This window comes from Anabrus simplex, chromosome 1, assembly GCF_040414725.1.
Source record: "Anabrus simplex isolate iqAnaSimp1 chromosome 1, ASM4041472v1, whole genome shotgun sequence".
Taxonomy (NCBI): domain Eukaryota; kingdom Metazoa; phylum Arthropoda; class Insecta; order Orthoptera; family Tettigoniidae; genus Anabrus; species Anabrus simplex.
The window spans coordinates 1,226,135,624-1,226,156,876 of record NC_090265.1 but is presented as its reverse complement, the minus strand read 5'-3'; the positions used below and the strand labels follow the sequence as shown (position 1 = coordinate 1,226,156,876).

The 21,253-nt window shown below is 39.9% G+C and overlaps 1 protein-coding gene across 2 annotated transcripts in view; it reads left to right on the top strand.

Annotated features, from left to right (window-relative positions):
- LOC136858215 (very long chain fatty acid elongase AAEL008004) overlaps positions 1 to 21,253 on the top strand; it is a 92,142-nt gene that overhangs the window by 11,805 nt on the left and 59,084 nt on the right. For both annotated transcript variants that reach the window (XM_068228770.1, XM_068228771.1), the window contains exon 2: positions 19,491 to 19,581. In XM_068228770.1, coding sequence (XP_068084871.1) covers positions 19,521 to 19,581 — 61 coding nt within the window. In that variant the 5' untranslated portion in view covers positions 19,491 to 19,520. The remainder of the gene's footprint in view (positions 1 to 19,490; positions 19,582 to 21,253) is intronic.

The window sequence follows — 21,253 nt, the reverse complement described above, 5'->3', positions numbered from 1 at the left end:
TGTGCCATCCGTTTTGTGATAGGACTTACCGTTTAGCCGTGAAATGCCACGAAAGGAAGGTCTGCACCGTCATTAAAATTGCCTGCATATATCGACATTCTTCGGTGATAAAAAGTGAAAAATGTAAATATCTTGGAAGTTTTCCGTCGGTTACGGGCTAAAATGTATACTTTTGCCAAATTTCAATCTTCTAGCTCGTCTGGCAGATTGAGCTGCATTCTTGATTTCGGGGGAGAGGGGTAAATATTAGGACTTTCAGGAAACTAAAGCTAAGAAAGCTGTCCCAATGGACTTAGCTCAAAAGCGGGTGCCATTAAAGCATATTTCTTATAACTTGAAAAACTACTCAAGATATTTCAAGCAAACTTTATATTTAGCAACCACCTGTCCAAAATAGTTAATATGCAGACACACGGTCGCTACTATTTTATTTATATAGATAGATAAGGAATCAGATCCACGTATAACACATATTGGGCTATGCCAGCTGGACTTAGCCTGCACAAAATCGCATTATTATAGAATTTAATCTATACCTAAGCTTTGCGTAAGAATTAATCAACAACAATATCAAAAGAATAAATAAAGCACAGACAACGCTGGAATAATCTGATGCACCGTGCTCAACACGTGGTCAGATCAAGGACAGCATTTCAAAATAGCACTCCAAAATTATCCATAACTACTTCACACACACCGTGCACACTTAGGATACTTACAAATTTACACTCGATCCTAGGCTTTAGTTTTAATTTAGGATTATTATCATAAAAGACGGAAGAATGGAATAGGCAGATTACCTTACTTTTATTTAGCATGTTCAACAACTGATGTGACTCGTGATAGAATAAGAATGATCACTTAATTGAATATTACTTAATATTACAACGGCGATCTCATTCAAAAATCCAATATTTTATTCAGAAGATATGGTAGAAAATTAATCATGCACATCACTCACTCTCCTGGCGCTACAGCCCATGAAGGATCCTGGCCTCTTCAATAGCTTCCGCCCACTCCTTCAGTCCAGAGCTCTCCTTCTCCAGCCCTGGATCCCTATCAACTCCAAATCTCTCGAGACGTTGTCCAGCCATCTTGTCCTTGTCCTTCGTTGGCCGCCAGGATGTTGGTCAAGGATCATCTTCATTCCCCGGCCCTGGTCCACCCTTACGATGTGTCCGAGATACCGAAGTCTCCTATTTTTGGCCTAGCGACTATTTCGAGGTCCCATACAGGGCACAGAATTCTTCATTGGTCCTGATGCGCCACTCTCCTTGATCGTGAACAGCGCCGAAAATCTTCCTTAAGATCTTTCTCTCCCACACCCGTAGAAAGTTCTTGTCGCTCTCATTTAGTGTCCACGTCTTGCATGCATACAGTACAACTGGGCGGGTTATAACCCGGTACACGGTGAGTTTTAATCTTCTGGACAGCGTTGCAGTATTCGGTAACTTCCGGAAGGCGAAGCAACACCTGTTCCCAGCTGCCACCCTACCCTTTATCTCCTCACTGACCTTGTTATCCTCAGTCATGAGGGCTCCCAGGTACTTAAACTGCGTTACTCTCTCGTAGGTGTTTCCTGCAAATTCCAGTCATCTCATGCCGTGAAATCTTGTTTTGTCTCGGGTGTTCACCATGTACTTGGTTTTGTCCTTGTTGATCTGTTGTGATCCCTCGCTCATATGCTCCAGAGCTTCCGTCAGTAAGTTCGCACTTCTCCCGAATAGGACAACATCATCTGCGAAGGCCAGGTACTGAAGGGTCCTGTTGCAAATGGTACCCCCTGTGTTCAGAGATATTCGACGCATAACATGCTCCAGGCAGAGGTTCAACAGAGCGGTTGACAATACGTCACCTTGCCTCGACCCTCTCTGCACTTCGAACTCCCTGGAGAGCTGGTCCTGGATCTTCACTTTGGCTCTGGTACTTCTCACAGTCATCAGGACAAGGTTCGTGATCTTGGTCGGCATCTGCATCTCTTCCAAAACCTGTCGCAGCCTTTACCTGTTCACTCTGTCGTAAGCCTCCTTGTAGTCAACGTAGAGCTGGTACGTTGTACTCATAACACATTTCAAGGATCAGCCACAGGGTTAGTATGTGGTCTGTTGTTGATCTGTTCCGCCGCAACCCACACTGGTGGTCTCCCAGCTGTCTCTCTGCAAAGGGCTCGAGTCTCCTAGCCAGCACCTTCGAAAAGATCTGTAGGCCACACTCGGTAGTTGCTACACACTGTCTTGTCACCCTTCTTGTAGACGGGACAGATGAGGGCCCCGCTCCAGTACCTTGGCATCTCCTCACTTTCTCACATAGATCGGATCAGGGCGTGCATGTTATCAGCAAGCTCTTCTCCTTCATTCCTGAACAGCTCTGTTGGCAAGCCGTCTTCTGCTGGTGCTCGGTTATTGCGCATGAGGTCAGACCCCTTCTTCACCTCATTCCTCGTCACTTCGGGGACTGGCTCGTGCTCATTGTCAGTAGGTGGGTGGTCAGCTGTCACCTGATCAGGCACCCTTCCTTCTGCCTCCTCGGTGTTTAGGAGCTCTTCGAAGTGCTCCGCCCATCGTGACAAGATCTTCTCCTCTACAACCAAAAGGCCCTTCTTGTCCTTGCAGTATGAGTTCTGGGCTCGAACCTATTCTTGATTTCCCTTGTTCCCTGGAACATGGCGCGAACCTCCTTCTTATTACACAGCTCCTCGATGGCTTTAAGCTGCTCTTTCTCTTGCTGTCTTTTCTTCCTCCGCAGCACCCTCTTTGCTTCTACTCTCGCCATATGGTAGTCTTCTTCTGTTGACCTTGTCTGTCTTTGTAAGGCCGTTTCCCTTGCTTTGGTCCTCCTTTGGATGGCCTCTTCGCATTCCGCATCGAACCACTCGGGTCTTACGCTTGGTGTTTGGAACCCAACAGATTTTTTCGCTGCGTACGTAATGGCGTCCTGTATTGTTCCCCATAGATTTTCTACAGTGGTGCCTCTTGTTTCTCCCTCTGGTCTGCCAGTTTGGCTCGGTTCTTCTCCATGTACTCATCCTTGATGGCAGCGTTATTCTTCAAGGCTCCGACTTCGAACCTCCTCGTCTTGTGGACGTGATCTTTCCTGATGTTGGCTATGCGTTGTCTGTATTCCATGACAACCAGATAGTGATCCGAGTTGATGTCCACACATCTCCTCGTCCTCACATCTATAACATCAGATCCATGCCTCCAGTCGATGAGCACGTGGTCGGTTTGGTCCCCGCTTTACTTCACCCCTGCAGGCCATCACCTACTTCATACCGTTTCCCGTCTCCCACCACGGGGATGTGGGTTTCGACTTGTGGGAGACAATCATGCACATCACCTGGGATAATACTGAACATCATCGGACACGTGGCCATAGAGTTTCGACAAATTATTATTTTATCTTAAACATGTTATCGCATGGACCCTCTTGAGCGGAAAGTAGGTGCTGCTAATGCTCATCTGATGGTCGATGGCAAAGTCCACTAGTCAGAGGCCGTTGTCATTGCTCTCTGGGTGTGCGCTCTCTTGTCCAATCGCTGGTCTGAACACCTCCTCCCTCCGCACCTTGGCATTCATGTCACCAGGGATGATCTTGACGTCATGACGCGGAGCAGCAGAGTACTTTCGGTCAAGGAGAGCATAGAGGGCGTCCTTTTCTTCCTCAGAGGCATCTTCAGTCGGTGCATGTGCGCTGAACACTGTCACATTGAACAGGGAGAACTTCAGTCGTAATGAGTACAATCTTTCATCCGCGGGCTTGAACTCCAGCACTGCCGGCTTGAGTCTCCTTGTAACCACGAATCCCTTACCAAGCTGGCTCCTCAACTCCTCCACTGTAGAGGATGGTATAATCTCGTGAGTCCATGATATCAGCGCCCTTCCATCGGACTTCCTGCAAGGCGGCCACAGAGATATTGTAACTGTTGAGGACTTCCTTCAGATTGGTGAAAGCTCCTGCTCTGAATAGACTCCGGACATTCCATGTGGCAAACACAACATCTCGTTTTCCTTTTCCATGCTTGGTCATCATTAAATTCATCCGGAGTTTTCTATTTTTTGTCTCATAACAAGGGATTTTACATGACTAGGTCGTTGGCCTAGCGATAACCTTCTGAGGAGCTGCCCCTTTCTGCCCTCAGGTGGCCCCATAGCCTTTGGAAATCCCTCCCCTTACCCGCGAGGCAGTATTTACTTATCCTATTTACCCCCGAAAAGCAGGGTTGCCTCGTCTGCCAGTTTCGCCGTTCCAGGAACTATTCCTTCCGTCTTCACTGCCATTTAGGACTGCAACAAAGTTCACCAGAGCCCCGTTGGACATCACCTTTCAGGGTTCCTGCAGGAACTTCACAGCTACCGTAGCGGTCCCGGGGAACACGAGATCCCCGCTGTACTTCACCCGTGCAGGCCATCCCCTACTTCATACCGGTGCCCGTCTCCCACCATGGGGATGTGGGGTTGGACTTGTGGGAGACAATCATGCATATCACCTAGGATAATACTGAATATCATCGGACACGTGGTCATAGAGTTACGACGAATTATTATTTTATCTTAAACATTTGAAATATATCACAACACGTGCTGCACATTTATCTCGGAATGCATTGTAAACCGTGACACATGTTTCCAAAACTTAATAAATATCCCGTAGTATGACCATATTCCAGGCAAATTACACTATAATCGAATACACATTAAATATTTCACATGAAAAATTCTAATCTCATTTATCACTCATGACCATTAAATATAATTTAACTCGATCTCAATTTATTATTATTATTATTATTATTATTATTATTATTATTATTATTATTATTATTATTATTAGCAATGACTTTTAAACCTACCACCAACATCTGAATTAATATTTAAATAAGATGACACAATCTGGTTAATTGCGTAGTAACGCGCTAGAAGAAACACAATCTGAATGTCATCCCACAATGTTTCATAAAATCTGAAATAATGATTTTAAATCCTTACTTATCCGAGAGGTCATTGATTTTTAAACATGGTTTAAAAAATCGCACAGAGGCATAAATATTCTCAGATGACATTCTGCCACACATCTATACTAAAAGATCCCAATTCACACTCTCTCATACAGAAAAACTACATTTAACACACAAGACAGAAAAGGTGAAAAATATCACTAATTACACAAAATCTAATAGGAAAATTAACTAAGAGAAGATGGACAGGAAATATTATATATTGTACTCAAATTTTTCGACGCATCTCGATTCCCGGAGCGGTCTGTTCTGCTCTCCTGATGATGAAGTCCGTCACGTTCTCCCCCTGACGTTAGTGATGCCTACGGTACATGTTTAGCAGCACATGGTTGTGGAATTCAAGTTCGACGTCGGGTGATTAAGTCCTCTTGAAAGTAGGATAGACATCCTGAAGTCGGTGTTGATGTAATGCTGGTAGTAGAGGTCCTCTCATTTCTTCTGAAGTCGTTGCTCAGCTGAAACTGACACAAAAAGTCCGTGCTAGACCAGGCTGAAATTCAAATATGCACGTAACGTAAGGCTCGTAGTCTCTCGCAGAACAGAAGGTAAAAGAGGAGTTGATCAGGGATCTCACTTGGAGGTGTGGCTCTTGTGGCAATTATTGTAGGTCAGCGCACACATAATTGTATCTCGTAACTGGGCTCGGATTGTTCCAGAAATTACATGCAGACGGCGAGCGAGCAGCGCAGGAGGAAGAGAGTTTAACCTTGAAACAAGCCAGTTGGTCACGTGATCGCCACATGTTATCGATCTATGAGGGCGAGGAGAAAATCAATACTCTTGAACTCTGAACCGGTCGAACAGATGACTGAATTGGCTAGCAGGCTGTCGCCAAATATAACTTAAAACATCGCTCACATTGGATGAAGGACACAAGTTATTACATGCACATAATAAAACATTCTAAAGCACAAAATTGACGGGGACATTATGTATTTATGTTTTTATGTATGGGAGATTTTGGCTTCGAATCCCAATATCATCAGGCTTATAATTTTATCCGTATTTTCTCATTTCCACATCAGGCCTTAATCAAGGCCAACATCACTCCTTGTAAGTCCAAGCCCTTTGCAATGGCATTGATACCTGCAAAACCTGACCGAGTTAGTGCGACTTTAACGTTGTAGCAAAAAATAACAAAATAAATACTGGTAAAGAAGAAGTTAAAATGATATGAGATAAATTTATGTCATTCTAATTAATATAAAACTCGGTACTGCTTTCTTGAAACTGGTTAAACAGTTTATGAGATACAAATAAACATTGCCAGGTGATAGTGATGGACTGATATTCGATTCTCTTCTATGTTTTTCTTCGTAGGAATTCCAAGCTCCCAGGTGCATGTGCAGATTTTCAGTCTATCATCAGTCAACAATGATCTGCATTCAGAGCTGTCGTCCAGCTGGCGAATTATCTGTCACTTGTTTACCGAGCCTATTCTTAAACGTTTTCAAAGAAGCTGAAAATTTGTCGAACATTTCGCTTGATAAAGTATTCCTTATTCATCATCCAAAAGTGAATATTTTACCCAGTTTGTCCTCTTGAATTCCAACTTTATCTTCGTATTATGATCTCCACTCAAAATTATTTGTCTACTAATGTCATTCCACGCCATCTCTCCACTGACAGCTTGGAACATGCCACTTGTCGTGGAGCTCGTCGCCTTACCCCCAAGTCTTCCAAGTCTAATGTTTGCAACAATTTCGTGACACTACGCTTTTGTAGGAAATCACCAAGAACAAGTCGTGCTGATTTCCTTTAGATCATTTTCAGTGCTAGTACCAAGTAATACTGATATGAGTCCCATATACCAGGGCCTCTCAGGGTGCATGCGCGTGGTGCATGCACTGTGCACGGTGCAAAAGACGACTTCGCTTGGTTGACCAGAGTGCAGATCCCCACTCCTCGATTTGGAGCAATAGCGCTAACTCTCTCTTTCCCCACGCCTATCTCGCTCGCTCCGCCTGTCTCCCTCTCCCCCACTTGCACCGTAGCGCTCCAAATCCGAGCTGAGTTGAGCCGAGTATAGCCGAGTAGAGCCGAGTAGCCCAGAGACGAAGCGTTGATCCGAGCCATACCGAGCGGCACCGAGCGGCACTGATGCACAGTGCACGGAGCTCTTGCGCCTCGCTCTGCACGCGTGAGATTTTGGGCGTTTGAGAGGCCCTGCCATATACTGGTACCCTACTCTAAATGGGGTTATACGCCCTCTCCTTTGCATCCTAACTACAGCCATTAAGTACCCTCATAATTATGTGAAGAAATCTGTATCCTTTCTGTACAACCTCGTTAATGTATTGCCCCGATGAAGAAGATTTCTTATATTAAGGGGGCTCATACACAGCTCATAGCCATCTCTGCATTGTTACGATTCAAAACTAGGTTGTTTTCCAATGTAACTGCATGAAATTTTGTAAACCAACAAAGGAGACCTTTTAGTTGCGTTCACTGCCCATAATTTTATTGTAGTATGATGAAAATATTTACGAAGAAAAAATTATCCCTTTTTTTTATGATAACATCTCATAAAAAACATAATTTCATCAATACTACTCATGATATTAGTTTTGATTTTGTGTTCTGAGTAGCAAACGACATGTAGCCGGGGATAAACTAGTACGAATGGTGTGGGACTATTATTAAAATTTCTACATATTTTTAAGTTTCAGTTAGGTTAAAATTCTGATTTTTCCTTCATACATCTATCAATATTTCATTTATTTTCAGATTGTTTGTAATTATCTTAGTACATCCTCTAGAACCTGTATAAGGCAATGTACTTGCGAAGTTTCATGGAATTTGAGCGGTAAATGTGAGAGTTATAATGTTTTTTGTAACCAAATTAGTAACTTTCGGGGAATCAGCTTTAAAAGTAAAACAAAGAAAAAACTGCTTTCATACTTCATTAAAATGCTCCAGCAGAGTATGTTGCGCCCTCTTTCTCGATGTTTTTGTTGTGCTGTTCGAGTCTCAGCCTTCTCCTTGTCCTGCTTGCCTCCTTAGTGGACTCACAAAGACGCGTTTCTGCTGACCTCACTCTTTCACAGTCAAATTGACCCCGTGCACTCCTAGCACGTTTCCCAACCCAACAGCGAAATGTTTCAGTATTTATAATTTACTGCTATTCCCATCATTTAAAGAAGCTACTGCATCAGCAGCAGCAATTCTGACTATTTTCTGACCACTATTACTGGTTTTGTGGCACACTGACCAAACCTTGTTGTTAAACGCTTCATTTGCATTTTGTGTGCAACTTTTCAGGCACCTCCGTAGATGTTCTGAAAATCAGCCTTACCTCCATCATAATGCTCATTTTGGATTGGGTGAGGATGCCTGTAATTCACTTCAGCTCTTTCTGCCTCAGCTCGACGATAACCACACCATGAATCAAGGCCTGATGGGCACATCCAGTGTTGTGGTTCAGTATTAGTTGAAGATTCATGATACCATATGGCCCAGATAGATTTCCTCATTTTGTTAACATCATCTTTGTTTTTTCTGATGCCATTCCCATAATACAGTTGCAGTTTATAAATAATAGCATCTGTTAATCTACCAGTATCACCAATACCTTTGCCATCACTAAGTTTCTTGCCTGACCACTTCCTCTTCAAGTTCTTGCTAAACCCTGCACTGAAGTTTCAACTAAACTAAACGCATTATTACACACTCTACAATTTACATATTCACTGACAGATTTCATCAGACTAGGAAGATGGACAATTCTTTACCCTGTCGTCAGGAAGAAATGATGGACACGGGCTAACCTGTAAACCTAGCTTCCTAGCAGATGCACTTTTAGGTGTTTCATAACTGTTGGGGGGATTTTCATCACCCTGACGTTCTGAATACCGATTACCGTGAAAAGTTCTTCTTTTACAACTAGCTACGTCCTCTTTCTTATTCATAATTCACCAATATTGGACAGAGAGCAAAAATCAAATCAATTTAGCACTATGTGATGGTAAATCACAGAACACCAGTGGTAAATCAAAACAAACAATACCCAGTCGCCAAGGAGTAATCAACAAAGCAACCTTCTATTCCATGGTTAAAAGAACATCTCCCAGGTAATCAGAACATACAGCAGCCATTGTTAGTCCAAAAAGATTAAAACGATGCACTGAAAAAATTACTGAAAATGTACCTGCTTGTAATGCCACGCCCACTCAGCTGACAGAACAGCACATAGTACTATTAAAACTGCGATAACTCATCGAAATATGAATACTTTTGAATAATAAAACTTCATATCTATATGTTCAGAAAGAAAATATCCATCAGATGAGACCACAAACAAAAAATCGATAAATTTCTAATTAAGCGGTGTATGAGCCCCCTTAAGAGCATCAGCAATCCGCATGAGGTGCTGATAACACAGTAATTAAAACCGAGAGGACTTTTCATCCCGTTTGTCTGCTCTGTCCATCTCACAACATTGCCGAGGTGTTTCTGTAATCGTTCACAATCCTGCATCTTTTTACTATTCTATACTATATAACATCATCCCCAAATAGTCTTATCTGTGATTCTTATGTAACTTATATAATAAATTACATAAGAAATATTAAGGTCCAATAGTATTGCCTTGTTGGACCCTTGTCTTAATAAATACAGGATTAGATAACGTTTCACTTGCTCTAAACATTGAAGACACGGTATCCATTTTTATGGACATAAATGAATTTTAAACAAGAATTCGTGGAAGATGTTGCCTCTACGTGTGAACACCCTGAACTGAACTGTGTAGAAGGCAAGATGGAGGTTTCCCGTTCACATTTAGCTGATAAGTACTGTTGTTGGCGACGATGGGATAGGAAAGGCTTACGAGTGGTGAGGAAGTGGCCGTGGTCTTAATTAAGGTACAGCCCCAGCATTTTCCTGGTCTGAATATGGGAACCACGGGAAGCCGTCTTCAGGGCGGCCGGCAGTGTGGTTCGAACCCACCATCTCCCGAATGCAAGCTCACAGCTGCGTACCTCTAACCGTACGGCATACCCGCCCGATGTACTTCTTGTAATTTGATGGAGGTACAGAGTTTAGTGCGACTATATTTGAACAAATATGAAGATTAAAATTGTAAAAAATTTGTGTTTGCGTTAGTTTCCTGAACGTTAAATATATACTACCTATCAAAAAATACATCTGAAATATAATAATAATAATAATAATAATAATAATAATAATAATAATAATAATAATAATAATAATAATAATAATAATAATTTTATTTATTTATAACTTATCTAAAATATATTTGCAAATATGCAGTAGGATATTATACATTATCTTTGCAATTATTTACACCTGCAAAGCACTTGATGTGCTTATCTGCCGGTGTAGTTGTTTCACATTTGTATACATTGTTGCAATACTTACTGTTTACAACATTAATAGGGTATGTAAATTTACATTAGCATTGTAATTTTGTCCTGTGGTGTGAGTTTTTCTTAATCCCTGAAAGTATCACTCAAAGTAGATAAGTCTTTGGTACATTTTTCATTCATGAACAAATATTTAAACTGTAATTTTATTATCTATGATCCATAGTTTCACATGTTATTTTAGTTGATATTTGGTTTTCAAGTGTGTCAATTCTGAGGGCAACTTGTTCAAAAATTTAGGAACTACAACTTGCAGTGTTCTGGATCCATATTTGTTGTAGTACCTCATGACCTGAAAATAACTTATATGCCTCAGTCTTGTTCCATGTGTATGTTCATTAACAATTCTATATTGTGGCTTCCAGTAATTTTCTTTAATTATGTTGTACATATAAAGTTGTTTAACTCTCAAGAACCTTTCTTTCTGGTACATCCCTGTTAACATATCCTCACTTAAGCTAAATATTCCTCTGTTTTCATACCAAAAGAATGCTTTGACAATGCGATTTTGTAACATTTGTACCATGTTTATGTCTGTAACAGAAGCTGATCCCCATACACTTACACCATATGATATAAGTGACTCAACAAGTGAATGATAAACCAATTTTAAGCTATCATGAGGTATTATATACTTAACCATTTGCATTTTGAACAAGCTTAGCCTCAGTATTTCACACAACTTATTAATATGTTGCTTCCATGAAAAATATCTATCTATTACTATACCTAAATATTTCATGTTATCAACTTCCTCTATTACATAGTCACAATTGCATGATTTTTGTTCATCATCGTGAATGCACTGAACTGAATGGCCTGTTATCTTAATGTTTTCTCTTTGCATTTTTGGGGTAGAAATGTACAAGACTTTTGTTTTTGAAGTGTTAATTATTAGACCCTTATCATGGCACCATTCTTGAAAGTAGTTGTACTCAATTTGTAAATGCTTCTCTGCTACTTTTGGGTTTTTATGTACTGATACAATTAGTTTATCGTCTGCATACATGAAATATTTACATTTTTTAAAACATGAGCTTATATCATTGACAAAAATAATATACAAAATGGGTCCTAGGATACTTCCTTGTGGAACACCTCTTTTAATAGAAGTTATTTCTCCATATATATTATCAATTTTTACCCTATACGTTCTGTCAGTCAGATAACTTTCAAAAACTTTTAGTGGTGTTCCTCTTACCCCAATTTTGCTTAAGGCTGCAATAATTTTTTCATGGGAAATTGAATCAAATGCCTTTGAGAAATCAATAAACATAGCTAAAATGTGCATACCTTGATTTAGCTTCCCATTGATCAAATTGGAGAATTCCTCAAGAAGATTACTTGTACCCTTGTGTTTTTGATAAGCAAATTGATGTTCATCAATAATTTTAAAATTTTCTAAATATGAGATTAGGTGATCAGCAATGTATCTTTCAACTGCTTTACCTATAGTTTGAAGAATAGATATCTGTCTATAGTTTCCATACTGTAAATGTGAACCTTGCTTGTAAATAGGTCTCACTATGGCAGTCTTCAGATCCTTTGGGAAAATACCTGTCTCTATTATTTTATTGATTAGCTTCTGTATTACTGGTGTTATTATGTCTATGTTATCTTTCAGATGTTTAACTGTTAATTTATCCATGCCTGGTGATTTATTTATGTCCATTCCTTCAATTATGTGTGCTATATCTGCTGTACTTGCTAGTGGTAGATAAAATGATGAAAGTCTCTCTGTATTAGGCAATGGTCTTCGTTGTACTCTACATTCATGTACTACCTTGTCTAGCTGTTCTGAAAATGTTTTTGAAAAGTTATCAACTATATTTTCTAGTGAGTCTTGCCTTCCTAAATAATGTCTTACCATTTCTTCTATTGTCCATTTCTTTTTAGTCTTTAGCACATCATTTAATACTCCCCAAGTTTTCTTCATGTCCCCTCTACAACTTTCAAACTGCAATCTGTAATACTTTCTTTTTGCTTTTTGAATGTCAGCTATTATATCATTCCTCATTCTTTTATATAACCTCCTTAAATTTTCCTTATTTTCTGGATTTAAATTTGATGCATTTTTCCATCTTTTGAAAAGTCTGTCCCTTTCTTTGATTTTTTCTATTATAGCACCCGTCAGCCACGGTTGAGAGTCTTTCCTTCTCTTCTGTTTTTTTGTATCCTTCGTTTCAATAGTTGCCTTGTTAACTGCATTGCAAATGTTCATGTATATATCATCTGAACTCATGTTCTCATTTATTTCTTTTGCAATAATTTCTATTTCTGTTCTTAACATGGATTTACTCACCCTTTCCTGTATGTTATCTATAACTTTTTCACTTGGAACATATTTATTACACCTAGTATCATATGATATCTGTACAGTTATTATATAATGATCAGAAACTTTAGTCTGAATTACAGAAGAATCTCTTACATTTTTCCCACTCCTAATCAATGCATGGTCGATGCAGGATTGTGTTAGTTTTCCATTTACATATTCTTCCCTTGTGAACTTGTTAATGCAATGAACTAACTGATGATCTGCTAGCACATTATTGTACAAGGATGTGACTCTGCTGTCTTTCAGAATATCTATGTTCATGTCCCCAATAATTATTAAGTTTCTGGCATTCATACTATGTAAATGAAGATCTAACTCCTCCACAAAATCCTTTGGATTATAGTCAGGTGGTCTGTATACTGCCATAATGATCCCATATAGTGTTCCATTAATCCAAACTTCCCCTGATAAATTTTCAAATTAATTTGTTATACATTTCTTTTCTTTAAATATGAACCCTTCCTTGACAAAAATGACTATTCCTCCACCCCTAGAAACATTTCTTATTGAATAATGCATACTATATCCTTCTAACTCATACTGCTCAATTTCCATTTCATTATTTACATTTATTTCACTAAATATTAGCACATCTACCAGTGGCCTGCTGTGTCTTAATATTATAACCATCTGATCCCAATATTTTCTAATTGATCTTATATTCATATGAAGTAGGGACATTTCACTTTCTTGTTTCTTTGTCATCTGTAGCCATTCATCACAATTATTGTATACCTTTGAGTCTAGTAATAAACTACAACTATCAATGTAACTAACATCCATAACTAAATTTAAGATACACTAGAGTAAAGTTAAATATTGATATTTTCAGCCAGTTACTGGATTTTTTCAATGTCTTTTTTTGAAAGAATTCTTACCGGAGTAGTTTTCTCTTCCTTTCTAGCGAACAGCTTTCCCTGCTTCACCCATACGTACTTCCATCCTTTGATGTCCGCCTGTCTCCATGCCTCCCAGCGAAGATTAGCCATGTAAGGAGACAGTTGCTCTGTGAATAATTCTGATTTAAGAATGTTTGTTTCAAAACCAAACTCCTTACTTAATCCGTTGGTATTGTCCAAAATGAACTTAAGGTCTTTTAAATTATCAATAAATTTCACGGTATTATTATTATTATTATTATTATTATTATTATTATTATTATTATTATTATTATTATTATTATTATTCTATTTTGATTCGGTCAGTTATGTATCACGTCATTTCAACTGTTTATTCCATATACTTTTAACATTTTCCCAGTATTCTTGCATACATTTTCGGTGATCTTCACTTCTCTCTTTAGCCCATTCCTTGCCTGTTTTAAATTTGGGCTTATCGTTTTTCCTCTAAGTTTCTTTTGAAGGGGATCATGTGCCAGAATGTCATCACGTGAAATCCCCACATCTTATAAGTTCCCTTCTACCTTGCAGGACCAGGCTACTTCAGCCCTTTTTTTATCCAGAAAGTAGGCAAAGATCCCATTACAAATTCTATCTGAACCATAGAAAACGATCCTCTTTTTTGAACAGTGTTCGTTATCGTTTCCTCACGTGAAATGGGTCACAGTTGTGCCCTTTCCTGTGCTCACAATTTTCCCTAGACCAGGCCGAAGACTTTCCTCATGATCTTCCCTTCCTTGGCTTATCATTTTTGTAAATAACCCTACTCATTAATTGCGAGGCATCCTGCTGCGTTCTGGGTGAATGGCAGTACAGTATTTTCGGGGCTTTGTGTTGAAGGACACTGATCGTTTCTGGTAGATGTCTTTGATTATTTGGTATCTTACTTTCACCTTGTTGATCCTAGAAATGAATGTTTTTCACTTCTCCTTCTATTTCTTCTTCTTCTTATTGTTATTATTAATCCACGCGAGATTTTTAATTAAAAGCCTTGTCCTGATATTTGGAATGTACGTAAAACAGGTGGTTGGCTCTGATACGATACCAGCAGTCACGTTTAACAAAATTATTCCTCTCTTCCTCACGCCTCTTTTACAAGCATGTAGTCTCAGACTAGTGTACAGAGCATAATAATTACAGAGATATCCCCTCTAGGACAACGTTGTTGGTGCATGTTCATTCCAAGGACTGGCTTCAATTGAGTTGCCAAAACGGGTCGGGTGCTGACCTAGTTTAATTTATGAACTCCGCTGCTGATATTCGTCCTACAAGAATATTGGTGAAGTTAACACATATTTTGCCGGGATAAGTGACTCAGATGGTAAACCACTGGCTTCCTGAGGCCAAGTAGGTAGACTCGATCCCGACTCAGACCAGTGGTATTTAAAGGTGCTCAAATAAGTCAGCATCGTGCCGCAGATTTACCAGCTCATGGAAGAAATCCTGACGGACAAAATTCCAGCACCTCAATGTCTCAAAAAATCGTAAAAAATAATCACTGGCTCATTAAACAAATAACATTTTCATATTATTGTTATTATCACCATCATCATCATCACTGTTTGTTGTTGTTGTTGTTGTTGTTTTTGCTTTTAAGTTTAGCTCCAGGGAGAGCGAATAGCAGTTGGTCTAACTAACAGTTATCATGTTCATATTAGTAATAATTCAACATGACGAATATAATAATAATAATAATAATAATAATAATAATAATAATAATAATAATAATAATAATAATTGTAGCGGGGGTACAACTTCTCCGTCCCGTTCAACTGCGCGCCTTCTAGAAGGCCATCTGTGCTATGAATCCTAAACAAAGTATCACAAGATACTTGGACCTTTAACCATTAGATGTCTCTACTATCGGCCTATGTGTCGCCTCTGGCGGGATTACGGACAATTACCATTTAAGGGAATTTTCAATTTTCACTGTAAACCTTAAGTTTTTGTAGATTGTTTTCTTTTATGTGCTGGTTAATTCCTGGGGGCAAAGGCGGCCGGGCGTAAAGCTAACCACTCTACCCCATCAAGTGCCGAGGTTACGGATAGTGGAAGCCTTTACCTTCCACCCCTCCAGGGACCTTCAAGGCCTGTACGGAGAAGACTTTGCTTTTACTTTTTATGTGCTAAGGTTATCAGCACTTCTATGGCTTCCTTCTTCCGTAAGTTATGACCCAATCAGGAATTTTTGCGTATAATTCCCTATCCAATTGAAATTGTGGGTGTGTACACGTATTCTGCCCAGCTCAAGAGAGTTCTGGAACTTTCCCCTAAGAGCTGCTATAAAAGCTGGGTGCTTTAGGGCCGTTTTGTCATCATCGCTCCGGTGTTGGGTGTGTACGGCGTATTAGGAGGCAGGGACTATCGGCCCGCATTCAGAAGGCCCATCAACTCAAGGTAATGGCAGACGTATCTTAACATGTCATAGATCCAGGCAGATAACTTGAGGGGAAGGTTTCAAGCTCCTTTTCTTTATGTAAAGTTCTAAACGGACTGTTTAAATATACATTTTCCGCAAAAGTTTGTTCAAATCCCCACGGGGAAACATGTAATTTAACCCGTGAGAGGACGCGTAGAATTTTCGAACGTCAGGGGTGGTACACAGAGCTTTCCTCCGTGGCTGTGATAAAGACTAATAGAGCTTAACTTACAATATTTTGAGTCGCAATTGATATTAATTTATAACTGGAATATTACAGTAACATAAATAAATACTCATAGGCGTCGTACGTCTGCGTTAAACTAATATGTTCGTATCATTTGTTCAAAAATTAAATCTACAATATTAAAATTTATTCTCATGGTAACAGCATTTTCATAAAGCTATGTTATATTTTGGAGAAGTAGTAGTAATTATAAAGGCATTTTCTTTACTTTCCACTAAATACTTTTACGGTTTTCGGAGACGCCGCGGTGGAGGAAATTAATCCCGCAGGAGTTATTTTACGTAGGTACCAGTAAATCTACCAAGGCTGTCATATTTGAGTACCTTTAAATACCACCGGACTGAGCCAGGATCGAACCTGCCAAGTTGGGGTCAGAAGGCCAGCGCCTCAACCGTCTGAGCCACTCAACCCGGCAAAAGAAGTAGGAAGACGTAATTAAAACTCGAAAAAGCACAATAACTGCCTACCTGCCTGCTTTAACAATACGTGACGTAACTAATTACATAATTACACTGGAAGTTTTCCACAAATTTATTGGATACTTCTCGGATTGGCGCAAGTTTATCTAGCGATTTTCCTTCCTCTCTGCTATTTACATCGTCAAATCTATGAGTTCACAGTAAGAACTCGAAACGCTTGAGAGTCGTACAATTTCGGAAGAATTCCACACCTGTGCCAACTGATGCACAAAGATTTTCCAAATTCAGGCTGGAAGCTTTCAGAATTCCTGGCATCTACAAAAAACCGAAGAAGGCTTGAATTTCTGCAGTCGCTTAGTTCACAGCGTCTCTTTCCGGTGAGTAATTACTTTGGTTTCTCCCCATCCACATGTTTGTAAATTTGCTTATGTCATTCACCATGTCACTAATGAATACGCGTCCACTCATCTAGTGGAGAGCATGCTTCAAAGGCTCGTCCGCGCACTTGAGGTAAATGGGTTTGTATTTTATTGCGAGCAAGAGTCCTAACGTTTCTAGGCGGTGTGTGAACGTTCCAGTGTGTTGCCCCATCTCTTCCAGTATATTCGTGTACACGGGTTGGTTTATTACATTTACTTCCTCATCTAGTTTATACAATTCATGTAATTCATCAACATAAATTTCGGAATGGGAATCGTCTTCAAACACACCGGATCATCAACTGGCGTCTCTTCTGTCTCTTTAGCGTATAACTGTCCTCAAAATCGACCTTCGCTATTTGCATTTAGCAGTTCTGGCCGCTCCTCTCGTTCTGCACTGTCCAACAGTCTCCGAATTCTTTCGTTTTCTTCTTCCATGCCAACGCAGGTAGCCAGAAAGCACTATCCGCGTAATATGTTTGCGTAATTACCGGGCGAGTTGGCCGTGCGCGTAGAGGCGCGCGGCTGTGAGCTTGCATCCGGGAGATAGTAGGTTCGAATCCGACTGTCGGCAGCCCTGAAAATGGTTTTCCGTGGTTTCCCATTTTCACACCAGGCAAATGCTGGGGCTGTACCTTAATTAAGGCCACGGCCGCTTCCTTCCAACTCCTGGGCCTTTCCTATCCCATCGTCGCCATAAGACCTATCTGTGTCGGCGCGACGTAAAGCCCCTAGCAAAAAAAAAATGTTTGCGTAATTTTTGTAACATAAGAGGTCGCACATGGATGAAAACTCCGGCTCGCTGAGAAACGCGCGGGGTCGCATACTGAGGAATGCTTCAGGCACTCACGGAAAACGCGCTCACACCGACAACGTGATTGTTGCCGGGTTAAAATTTCCCCTACCTGTAGACAATAGTCTGAGGAAAAGGTATTGAAAGGGACAGCCCGTAAGCTCAATCTTATGATATCACACATTCATAATTATTTATAGCCCGGACGAAAACTCCGTTTGCGACCTCTCACGGGTTAAGGGAACATAGAGTGTTCACCCTCTGTTAATTCCCATTCAACATGGTATGGGGGAGACTAAGACTTTCTGTGCCTCAAAATTCTTCACAACCGGGCAAGTTGGCCGTGCGGTTAGAGTCGCGCAGCTGTGAGCTTGCATCCGGGAAATAGTCCGTTCGAAACACACTGTCGGCAGCCCTGAAGATGGTTTTCTGTGGTTTCCCATTTTCACACCAGGAAAATGCTGGGGCTGTACCTTAATTAAGGCCATGGTCGCTTCCATCCAACCCTTCCTATCCCATCGTGGCCATAAGACCTATCTATGTCGGTGCGACGTAAAGCAAATAGAAAAAATCTTCACACTACTTTGGTAAATAATATTTCGCATCTAGTCACCCCTCTGTAGCATAGGCTTAGCCTCCGCAACTTCAGGCCATAAGCCCAATTAGGATTTTAAGTGTTTATTAACAGGAGTACAAGAGTTTCGCCTCATAGCCTTTTATTTTGTACACTAAGTCCACTTAGAATGGACATTCATTGCCCCTGTTTAAATTGTCATTATTTATAGACGAGTGTGTAACAGTCTGGCGAGCATAAATGACAGTAAATACAGTTTCCGAAGTTTAGAAGGTGTACATTTGTTAGAAGATTGTGCCTGTGAGAGACTGTACTGTAGTAACTTTGGGAGCGTAGTCTCCTGGAATGAAAACGAGAGGAGCAAACGTGCTCTAGTAAAAGTGTACCTGTTTTGAGCTAGATTGCTCTACACTTGCAAGTTATTGTGTCAGTAATTTTCGCTATTGTAGGCCCCTACCTGATTTTTGACTTTAAATCATTGTTATTGCGAGAGCTAACGAGCTAATCTTTAACTGTTATTCTTGTTGCTTATTCAGATTATCTGTAAAATTTTAATTTCAGGAAAAAGGAAAGAAATAAAATTTTAGAATTTAGTCCCTTAACTTATGCTCTGATCTTTTCACTGTCCACCCATTCAACCCTAGCGCTTCTTACACTTCTGTGAACCACGGAAACCCCGGAATAATAATAATAATAATAATAATAATAATAATAATAATAATAATAATAATAATAATAATAATAATAATAATAATATAAGTTTATCCCTTTTTGGTATCTCCGGCTATTCTTGTGGCATGTTCCAGTGCATAAATGTGTCCATGCATGTACGTAAGTAGCCTTATGTACGTATGTCTGTCTGTCTGTATGTATGTATGTATGTACGGATTTATGTATGTACGAGTATGTACGTATTCTTAATTTGATGGAACACGAAATATAAGTAATAATTTCATGCTGATAATGACATGATTTATCTTCCAGTCTCACCGTTGACCGTGATCTCCATGCAATATGGCCAATTTGTTGCAGAAAGTGATACAGTATTATCACCACGTCAATTATGAACTCATGGGTAAGTAAACATAAACATTGAAAAAAAAATAATTACTTTCCTTTTCGCCAAGGAGAAGAAGGATTATGCGGATAGAGGAGATAGAGGTAGTTTGCCATTGCGTTTCTCATTATTCCTAAAATTTGCTGTTACAGCACAACCATCCCTATGATTAGCACTTGTAATTTCGATGGTTCACTATATTTTTCACCGTCATATACTTCATATGTATGGTGCCATAACCTCATAAACGTTTATAAATTTTAATCATTCAACATGATGTGAGTTATTATAAAATATTATGTTTTCATTACTTACTAGACCGTCCCTGTCGAAATTTGACGATAGGTGTTTTGGAAAGTGGTTGAAAAATAAGCAGCGTGTTTTGTACTGACAGACATAATTTACTATAGCTCTCAGTAAATGGTTAGTACATACATTTATTGCACGCAATTGTCTTTTTAAAATACGTTCTCATAGATAGTAGTATGACCTTTAGGTACTGCCTGCACTAACAAATTATTCGAGGAATGCACTGGAGACATGCAACATTAAACTGATCATGAGTAAATACTGGCTGAGGAAGAGATATCAACAAGATGCAAAGTTTTACCACGTGCTTTGTTAATCATCATTAAATACAGCATGAAAGAAAAAGAAGTGCTGTGTCTGGTGTAGTTTGAATGGTTCCTGGAATCAGATACGTTTGACCCACCCTTTCATGAGTAATGATTTCAGGTCTAGACAGTACATTGCCATACATATTTCGTACAATTAATCGTGTTCCATTTAAAAGGTTTACCTGTCGCTACTTATTGATTGATGCACTACTTTTGCGCCTGTCTGTTGACACAGGCCAAAGTAAAATATAGCTTCCACAGAAGTTTCACTCTTACATAAGTCTGTGATAGTATAAGAGCTGTTAAGTTATGGGTGGTGCTTAGTAATGTTGATGCCTGCTGTTCAAAGGGTCCTAACATCTAAGTCATCAGCCCAGTGTCATATGGAACACGGGTAGTAATTGTCTTACTGCCATTCAAAGTGCTACTCATAGGGTTGGTTGTGCTGTAACATAAAATTTTAGGAATAACGAGAAGTGCAATGGCGAACTATCTCTACTGTATCTCCTCGTGCCTTGTACCCCTCCTTATAATCCCTCCATTTTATCTATCCCCATAACCCTTCTTCTTATTATTATTTATCTTCTTCTCCTTCTTCATCTTCCTTAGTATTCGTCCTACATACTACGGGGGTCTGATTTTATGGCTCTCTGTCGCCACTTACACGATTGTGTGCAATGTTTAGATCTACATGTATGGTGCGCAACCAACCCTGTCTCGGTCATCCTACTGGCCTTTTCCCATCAATTAGCAATGTCAATCCGTTCTTTAGAACTGTTGTTTCAGCAGCTCGAAGTACGGGACAATACCGGCTTTCCCTCATCTTTTCAGCGATTGGTGCCACTCCATATCGCACTCTGCACCACACAGAGCAACTGGACGCATTACAGATAGCCGGTGTGGAATCGTCTTATCACATAAGACACCGGCCACTGAGCAGCACTCCAGACATGCGCTGATCTCGCGATTTGATATTTCAGGTTTGATTGTCCCATCTGCAATAACTACCTAGCTTAAATATTTAAATGACATATCTTTGGAAGGTCAGCGCCATTCATTTGAATCGTATTCAG